This window comes from Triticum dicoccoides, chromosome 6A (genome assembly GCF_002162155.2).
Source record: "Triticum dicoccoides isolate Atlit2015 ecotype Zavitan chromosome 6A, WEW_v2.0, whole genome shotgun sequence".
In the NCBI taxonomy this organism is placed as follows: Eukaryota; Viridiplantae; Streptophyta; class Magnoliopsida; order Poales; family Poaceae; genus Triticum; species Triticum dicoccoides.
In genome coordinates this window covers 625,153,069-625,163,009 of record NC_041390.1, presented here as the reverse complement: position 1 = coordinate 625,163,009, position 9,941 = coordinate 625,153,069, and the positions used below count along the sequence as shown (strand labels likewise).

The 9,941-nt window shown below is 47.7% G+C and overlaps 1 protein-coding gene across 1 annotated transcript in view; it reads right to left on the bottom strand.

Moving 5' to 3' along the window:
- LOC119316170 (disease resistance protein Pik-2-like) overlaps positions 1 to 9,941 on the bottom strand; it is a 32,211-nt gene that overhangs the window by 9,155 nt on the left and 13,115 nt on the right. Inside the window, exons 4-5 of the mRNA XM_037590508.1 lie at positions 4,609 to 4,659; positions 3,384 to 4,437 (exon numbers count right to left, since the gene is read on the bottom strand). Coding sequence (XP_037446405.1) covers positions 3,384 to 4,437; positions 4,609 to 4,659 — 1,105 coding nt within the window. The remainder of the gene's footprint in view (positions 1 to 3,383; positions 4,438 to 4,608; positions 4,660 to 9,941) is intronic.

Sequence of the window (9,941 nt, the reverse complement as noted above, 5' to 3'; positions counted from 1 at the left end):
CAAATTCGATGAGGAGGGTAACAAGATTGAGGAAAACAAGGAGAGGAGGAGGCTAGTCAAACAGTTCGCTCTTCATAAGATGGCCGACGCATTCCGGAAATTCAAGCAAAATCTAGCCCATGACTTTGTCAAGCAGAACAAGACTCCGGATTTCAAAGGACAATATGAGAAACTGAAACATGATTGGCCAGAATTTGTGAAGCAAAAGAAATCGGAGCAGTTCATTCAAATATCGAAAAAAAATAAGGAAAATGCGGCTAAGAAGGAGTACAATCATATTATGGGGCCAGGAGGGTATCGCCTTTGGGAGCCTAGGTGGGAGAAGATGGAGAACGAGCTGAGGGCGTGAGGAATCCGTCCAGGTACGGAGGGATGGGACCCAAGGGCCAAAAGCTGGTGGTACGGGCATGGGGGAACGCTGAACCCGGAGACAGGGGAGTGTGTTTACCGGGGCAAAATAATTAAACCCACCCAAGCCCTTATTGACGCAATGAGGGATGCTCAAGAGGGGAAGATCAAGTTCAACAGAGAGAACGACGCGCTGACAAAAGCCCTCGGGAATCCTGAACACGGAGGACGTGTACGAGCCATGGGGCACATTCCGTGGAAAATAGGGTTCTCCCAGAACGATGACCCGTACGGTTACAGAAGCCTCTGGTGGTCGAAATTACTGCACCGGAGCCTCCTCGCTACCCCGTGGACGATATAAAGGAGATGAAAGAATGTCATCTGTATTATCCTATCGGGAACATATCAATGAAGGTAGCCATCGGCAGTGCTTTACCATGTTTACCTGGAGCACTCCACCACAACAACCCCATTCAAGATGGCTATGCTCGTGTCACGGTGGAGGACATAGTCCAAGGGTTTGAGGACCTGGAGATTGACATTGCTACACCTGAAGGGGAGAAAAGACTTGGAGATGTCAAGCGCCATTTCATTCTATGGCAAAAGAAGTTTATCAAGTTTCCAGGCGAGGCGCCAAGGACAACAAGTCCACCCCCTATGGTGGTGGCGGTTCACCTACACCTCCGTCACGTCAGCCGACGCCCCCCAGTCCACAACGTCCGGCGGGTGATCAGACGCCGCCCCCCAGTCCTCGTCCGGCGGGTGATCAGACGCCGCCCCCCAATCCACCTCCGGCAAAGAAGCAGAAGCAGTCCTGGATTATTAACCCGGACCCTTATGTACCTAAGACCACAAAGGTACCGGAGCCATCACTGAAGCCTCTCCCCACAAGGCCTTGGGAACGTAGTGCCGAGGAAACTGCCGCGGCCGCGGCTGCTGATCATGAGAAATGGAAGGCGGACTGCAAGAAGAAAAGAGAGCCCGAGCCCAAGCCAGTATTTTCTGATGAGCAAAAGAAGTGGGCTAAGTCATTTTTGAGCACACCATCCCAAGCCGCGAAGAATCTGCCTGACGACTATGCACGTGAACTTCGTAGGCAGGCACTCATGTTGAAGGAGAAGAAAGAGCGGGCGGAGAACCAGGAGAACAAAGCCTTGGAGGAGGCCGAGAAAACGGAATTAGAAAGTAAAAAAAGCGGGAAACGAGTTGCCCAGCTCGGGGAACAAAGTAAACAATCGATTGCCCCGCTTATAGTGAAAGCCGCCGGTCCGGATGACCCCGATATCATAGCAGCTGCGGCAGCACATGGATTGACTGTAACGAGTGCCAGAGAACAAGCGGCCAACTTAGGTATTACTCTTCGTGAACTGTTAGGCCTTGATGAGGCGCCAGTGAAGGAGGTAGTAATTACATATGTGAAGAATGGGCCTCTCGTCGAGCCTGCGCAGGAAGAGGATCTACCTCCACAAATGAAAGGTCTGCTGAAATGGTACAAGGGTTACATAAAAAAATAAAACGCCAAAGAATATATTTATGCGGAAGTTAGATATGAGCATCACTTCAAACATTACTATGTACAAATTCATCTGAGTGAATTGTTCCAGCTTTTCAATCTGCGCGAGCTCGACAAATCTATCATCAGTTGCTACGTTCTGTAAGTGATTTATTTCTACCCCATCTCGTTCATATTGCCTGCACTATATATATGTCCTAACTATATTGTTGTGTCCGCTATTATACATGCAGAATGAAGATTAAGGAATGCAGAGTAAGGAACATCCATGATGTTGGGTTCATTGACCCACACATCGTTAATGGATATGTGTTGGAGCATCACCCCGCCGACATGGAGGCAGACCTGTGGCAGTTCTTACAAAGTAGGAACTCAAAAGTGATATTCTATTTCCTTACCATTTTGGGTGAGTGTTTCTGTCTTGAGCACATTCTCTTTTATTTACTCCATGCATGGTATGTGGCCGGCTAATCGATGAGTTATGCATGACGTACTGTGCATGTATCGTGTTCGCAGGTTCCACTGGATTCTGCTAGTAATTAAAGTTGACACCTCAGAATGTCTCGTCCACGACTCTCTGAATAAGGATCCAAAGCTTTGGGGCGACATGAGAAGAATGCTGCAGAAGTAATTATTTTCATTCATTTGCGCTCTATATGGATCGGCCTATTTCGTTCATTTCCTAATATCAAGTAACTAATAACTCTCTTGTTCATTTAATTTTCTTTGCCTCTTAGGGTTTGGAGACGGTTCGTAGATACAAAGGTCGGTGAATTCAAAAAAGAGCTAGAATTCAAAAGGTCAAAGGCTAAGAATGGTGAGGATATTCAGCCAGCGGGGACCAATCTATGTGCATACTATGTCTGTGAGATGATCCGGAGATACACCTCTGAGCGGGTTCCGAGTGATACCAATGCTCGGAGGAATAACCTCCGGATGATGCTTAGTCCAGAAGCTCGCTTCCGACCACTTCAAGAGGAACTAGCTGGATGGTTCAGGAGGGAAGTCCTCCATCCTAAAGGAGAACACCATTACGAGGACGTAGAACTTTATATGCATTAAATTATGTATGGAAACTTGTTCAAAATTGTATATGGTCATCCGATGATATTGAATATATATTGTATATTCCTCTTGAATTCTTTTTGGTTCTAATTTCAAATTTGTTTGAAATTGTACATTCATATGCATGTATGTAGTACCGTAGAATATGTGAAACTCCTTCAAAATTAAAATAAAGCACAAAAGAAATAAAACAATACAAATTAAACAGAAAACAGGTTTAGGGGGGGGGGGCTAAAACCCTAAACCTGCGGCGGCCTTTAGTCGCGGTTGGCCAGAAGAACCGCGACTAAAGGTCCTCCGCCCGACGGCCGCCTGGCGCCCACGTGGACGGGCTTTTAGTCGCGGTTCTTAAGCAACCGCGACTAAAGGTGGGGCCTTTAGTCGCGCCCGTTCGGTCGCGGTTGCGCAACCGCGACTAATGGCAGTTGCGAACCGCGACCAAAGGCCCTTTTTCCACCAGTGTACAACTTTGATCGGTTTGGACTCAGAGAGAGTCTTGAGCTGTACCACTGCATGTTTCATTGCTTGGTTGTCATCCTTATCACGGATTTTAACCTCTTTAAGGTTCTCCAAGTTCTCGAGACCGAGAACATTCATATTCATGTCATCAACCACCAATGCAAGTGTCTCGAGCTTTTTTATTAATCCTTCCTCGAAGATGATCATGGTAGGACATAGTGAAACCTTCAGTATCTTCAGCACCGGGAAGCTATGGTCCTCATGCGCAACAAGTTTTGGGCCCACGTAGCTATATCCCCCCAGTTGGATGGTCTGCAGGTTGGGCAACTTACACAAGACACCAAATAACTGGTCGCCGGCAAGTTGTGACCATCCAACTTCAAACTTTGTGAGGTGTGTGAGTAATGAGATCCAGGCAGGAAGTTGGATAATGCGCCCAATCAAACTAAGGCGTTGGAGTACTGGTGGCGGTGGGTTCACGCCGTGGAGAAACTCAAAATTGATCGCACTCTCCGTTGGTGAAGGATTGCATTCCAGGTGGAGCGATCGCAGAATGCTTGTCTTGCTCAGGGACGTGGAAAGCATAGGCAAAGACTCCTGTATGAACTCACCCGTTTGGAAATTGCTCTCGATTATGATACGTATTTCCTGCAGTTGTGCCATCTTGCCGATCTCTTGGGTAACTAATTGAACATTGTCGCCATCGAGGATTCCCGTGTCCAAGATGCGCAATGACTTCATGTTCCCTAGCCCCCGTGGCAGAAGCCATGTACTGCACCTGAGGCACTCTAGTTTGCTCAGCTTAGCCACAGTTCGTGGCAGTCCCACTCCGATGCCCGTGTTTTTTATATCAAGAATTTCCAAGTGCTCTAGATTACCAACTTTGTGAGGCATCACTGAGATGTGCGTACCCCTCAAGCTCAAAAACCTGAGAAGATACAATCGGCAGACATCTCTCATGTGCTTGTTTTGCAAGGCCCGACAATCGTTCAGGTCAAGTACCCTGAGCAATTTGAACTCACCTAGACTATCTAGTAGCTTGCCGAGGCCATCAGACTGAAACGTGGTCAGTGACCGGACATGTTGTAGCTTCATCGCCTCAATGACATGCCTTGCATGATGCATCTTGTCATGATTGTTATCATGGATGGAGAGGCGACGAATCTTGCCACGACTATGTGACATCCCTCCGTGCTGCCGCCCTACCAAGCAAACAAAGTTAGACTCTTGGGATTTGGACACCATGACCTCAAGGATCATATCATGCACTCGCACTAGTAGGAAAAGGGGCTTTTACCCCGGTTCATAAGGGCCTTTAGTCCCGGTTCTGGAACCGGGACTAAATGGTCGTTACTAATGCCCTATCCCATTAGTCCCGGTTCTTACACGAACCGGGACTAAAGGCCGTCCACGTGGCCGGTGCGGGGAGCCCAGGCAGGAGGGCCTTTGGTCCCGGTTGGTGCCATCAACCGGGACCAATAGGCAGGGTCTTTTGTCCCGGTTGGTGTCACCAACCAGGACCAATAGGCATCCACGCGTCAGCAGCAGGCAGGAGCTGAGGTTTTTTTTTGGAAAGGGGGTGGTTTAGGGGTTTTGGGGGTTAATTTAGGTGTTTCACATATTGTGTTAGCTAGCTAATTAATAAAGAGAAGTGTCCTCTCTTATCTCCGTGCTTTCGACGCTACGTACTATATACGTATGGAGAGGAGTAGACACGCTAGCCAGTAATCAAATGAAGGAAACAGAGGATCGTCATGAACATATGCATACAGAGAGAAGTGATATCGACCACCTCTTCTTCTCCGAGATATTGGTCGAACAACAAGTTCTCGTATATCTATCCGACACTACCGGCTACATATATACAATAATTATCTCTTACAATATATACAATCTCCTAATTAAATTGTAGCAACACAGGGTCCACATAGTATTCTCCGTTTTCAGCGATCACGTGGTCAAGGAAGAATGCCGCCAATTCCTCTTGAATTCCTCGCATACGATCTTCTGCTAGGAGTTCATCCCGCTTCCTAAACATCTAATTTGAAGAAGGGGTCAATACATATATATATATGAATAAATGAAACTCAACACAAATGATGGTAATAAAATAAAATTGTGAATATTATTGCTTACGCACTTCATATTGTTCTTCGGTGTAGCCCTGCTCACAGGTTGTGTAGCGGATGGACTCGCAAACGTAGTATCCACAGTAATTATTCCCGGGTTCCTACCACAACCACTTTACAAGAAATAGAGGTCAATCAAACTGATAAGCAAGCATGCTAAATGGTATTGATGAAACTAGCGCTTGAATCACTAGGAGATGCGCGGAACATGCTACTATAGTACTTACTTTCGGGTGATTAAATTGCAGCTTCTTCGGCAGTCCCGGAGCTTTTGAGGTGAATTTTCGCCAACCCTGCTAGACAAAGAAAACAATTACTTGATATCAGGAAATGAACAAAGTTGCAGATATGGTGGATAATGATCGATTTAACTTACTTCTCGAGCATTTGAGTCATGTTCGCATAGTCCTGGGGATCTTTTCGTCTCGAGTCTAAGACGGTTACTACTCCCTGCTCAAGCTTAATCTCTAGAAGAATATAGTGGAAGCTGCGCATGCATGCATAAGTCATCAATTACATTACCATAACCTGGACTAATAAGGGAAACCGAATATGCACAAGACAGTAACACTCACTTGAAGTTGTAAGGAAAGAGTATTATATCTTTGTTTTGATTTAATACCAACGATTGTAGCAAGTTGGCCTCGGCTTCTTTGGGATGTTTTTCAACCGTATATGCATCTATGAGATTTGTGTTAATGAACCCAATATCACCGATTTGTCTTTTCTTCAATTCGGCGATCTTCAATCTGCATAATATAGTGAGGATAAGTATAAATACATGCAATGAAAGAGCTGACCTATATAAAGAGACTTAATGACAGAAGTAGTACTACTTACAGACAGTAGCAAGTGATCGTTGTTTTATCGAGGGCCTTTTGATTGTAAAACTGGAAGAAATCCTCAAATGGAACACTCAGCAGATCAATTCCAACGAGGTCATGCTCCGGTTTAACTCTCAGCGTCAAAGTATCCATCCCATCAGACTCTCTGCAGGTTTTCATGTACCAATCATGTAGTCTTCGCATCATCGTGCTTAGAGGTCTTTCATCTTTGACGAGAGGCTTCCCGTAATGGTATTTGTGTTCGTCCACCTCCATGATTTCATAATGTACATCGTCGGGCAGGTAATCTCCAAGATTGCTATAACCGGGCACCATACTCGGATCATTAGCGACGATGTCTTTTGACACCTTGAGCGGGGGGCACGATTGGTTCGCTTGTTCGCCGAGCTGGGCAATTTTTTTCCCAGCTCGTCGTTCTTTCATCCTTTTATCACTGACAGTACTTCCCGACCGCTCCGCTTTGGCATATGTCTTTGCAAGAACGCACTCATAGTTGCCTCTCGGCGGAGACTTTCGTGGTTTTGTCAGGGCAGCCAGAGTGCGCTTTGCTTTCACCGGATCTACCTTCTCCTCCGGAGGTGGATGTTTCTTTGCTTTCACCGCTTCAAAGAAGTTCTTCACTTCAGCTCGCACGATCTTCGCGTTCTCCTCCTCGGTCCTCTCGTATGGTAACTTCTCTGGAGTCTTTAGAGAAGGACCGAATCTGTATTGCCTCCCGCCTCTGGCAGCTATACTGCTAGACGCCGGCAGAGCCGACGGAGCGGCTGCGGCTGTCTTCTTTCCTTGCTTACGAGGCGGAGGAGGAGGACTACGACGCGCCGGAGAAGCCGCAGCGGCGGCGGGTCTCTTCCGCCCTTGCTGACGAGGCGGAGAAGGAGGAGGCTGGCTGCTCTGGCGCGCCGGCGCTGGCGGAGAAGGAGGCGGAGTGCTGCCACGCGTCGGAGAAGGAGACTGAGTGCCCTGATCACTCGCCGGAGGAGGAGGCGGAGGAGGAGGCGGAGTGCCCTTACTCTCCGGAGCCATCCAGTTCGGAAGCTTGATGAGCTCCTTCCGCCATAGGCACGGAGTCTTTAGAGCTAAACCCGGCCGAGTCTCCCCTTCACCGGTAGGGTGGTCAAGCTGGAGGTCCTCAAATCCCTCCGTTATTTCATCCACCATCACTCTTGCATATCCTTCTGGAATCGGCCGACAGTGGTAGGTTGCGCCGGGTTCAGGAGGTAAAACGGAGCCAACAGTCGCCTTGACTTTGAAGTTCTGCCATTTCGCCATAAGGTGGCAATGTTGAGACTCCGTGATAGCATCCACGGGGTAGCTAGCAGGAGCAGCATGCTCCAGCTGAAGCTGCTCGGTGGAAGCCACGCTGCTTCTCCGCTGAGATGGCGGTGTAGCTTCGGGGGCAGTTTCGGCATCTCGATTGCCGTCTCATTCCTCTAGCGCTTGAACCCTTTCGTGCAGCTTCTGAATTTGGATCTGCTCCACTTTTTTCCTCCTCTCCTGGGTTTTGTAACCGCCCGCGTCCGGAAAACCAGTCTTCCACGAAACGGAGCTTGGCGTGCCTCGTGTCCGTCCAGGGTGCTCAGGATTCCCGAGGGCCATTGTGAGCTCGTCGTTCTCTCTGTCTGGAACGAATGTCCCTTGCTGCGCTGCATCGATATAGTGCTTAAGCTTCTTGACGGGTATTGCAAGTTGCTCATCCGTCCAACGACACCTCCCTGATACAGGGTCCAAGGTTCCGCCAGCCTCGAAGAACCAAGTCCGGCAACGGTCTGGCCAGTTCATTGTCTCTGGTTCGATCCCTTTATCAAGCAGATCCCTCTCAGACTTGGCCCACTTAGCCCGGGCTTTGAGTTAGCCACCTCACCCCGTGTGATGGTGAAGCTTCTTCTTCGCAGCATTCTTCTTGTTTGTCGCTGACATCTTCTTACTCTTTTCCGATGTCTTGTGGGCCACAAATGCGGGCCAGTGATCTCTGATCTTCTCATACCGGCCGATGAATTCTAGTGTCTTTTCTTTGTCGACAAACATTTTCAGCTCATTCTTCCACCTCCTGAATAGGTCTGCCATCTTCTTAAGAGCATGAGACTTGATTAATTGCTCTATAACTGGCTTCTCCAGATCCTCCTCTGGTGGTAGGGTGAAATTTGCCTTCAGCTCAGTCCAAAGATCATCTTTCTGCATATCATTGACATAAGACACCTCAGGGTCTTCCTTCTTAGGCTTCTACCATTGGTGGATGCTGATCGGGATCTTGTCCCTAACTAGAACCCCGCACTGAGCTGCAAAAGCATCCTTTGTCCAAAGAGGTTCAATCGGTTGGCCGTCGCGCGCGATTGCTGTGATCTCAAACCTTTCATCCGAGCGCAACTTTCTCTTCGGGCCTCGTCTCTTTACCGAAGTTGTGCTCGATCCGGAGGGCTAGAAAAAAGAAGAAAGACGAGTGTTAATTAATATGTGTACATACCAAAAAAATGAATGCATCAATTAGCTAGTCAGCACAGGCTTAACTAATATATTTACCTGGCCGGACTCTGTTCGGTCACCGGAGCCGTCACCACGGGCTCCTTCTTGCAACAACATTGGGTCACCGGAGCCATCATAATCATGTCTTTCCTCCTCCACTCTTCGATCACCGTAGCCTGCTTCTTGACCCTGTTCTTCCAGACCATCATTGTCGTTAAGATACGACAAGATATCACCTCCGGCTAAGATTATGTCCCCCAACACCTCTTCTGCTTGCTCATCTCGTCCGTGCTCCATTGTTTCTGCAAATATTACAACATGGCAATTATTACACAAACATGATAGCAGGTGGATATATTAGTGCAAACGTAGACCTAGCTTATTCCAGGTTTGGGGTGGCATAGGCAACGCTTCAAGGGTAGGGGCGCGGTGGGAGGGGGTAGGAGGCCGACATCGTTTTTTCTAGGGTTTGGGTGTCCTCGAGAGTTTCGGTTGAGCGAGAGGGCCGGGAGGGTGCTCCCGTGGTATAAGTTATCACAGTCAAGAGGGGGTATACATATCGATCGTCCATCATGTCGAAGTTATCTGGGAGGGAGTTATATATATCGACAACGACGACATACATACACGGGAAAATAATGTTATTGGGGAGGGGGTATATCGACCCCCCCCACGTGTTGAAGTTATCGGGAGAAGAAGAAAAAAAAGAGGAGAAGAAGAAAGGAATAGAGGAGAAGAAGAAAATATTTTTTGTTCACATATACATTATAGCCACGTGTTGAACATTTTTGACATATATATTCATACATTTTGAACATCTACATACATACAATTTTTTTTGTTCACATATACATTATAGCCACACACACATATACATCACATATGAACAAAAAAATTAAACTAATAAAAATAAAAATAAAAACATATAGCCACATATGAACAAAAACATATAGCCACATACATACCCATATACATTATATATATATGATCAAAAAGCAATTAAACTAATAAAAAAACAGAGCCGGGGCGGCGGCTCTCACAGCGGGGGCGGCTAGGACGATGGCGACGGCGGGGGCGGCGCCGGCGCCGGCGCGCGGGGGCGGCGAGGGTGCCGGCGAGCAC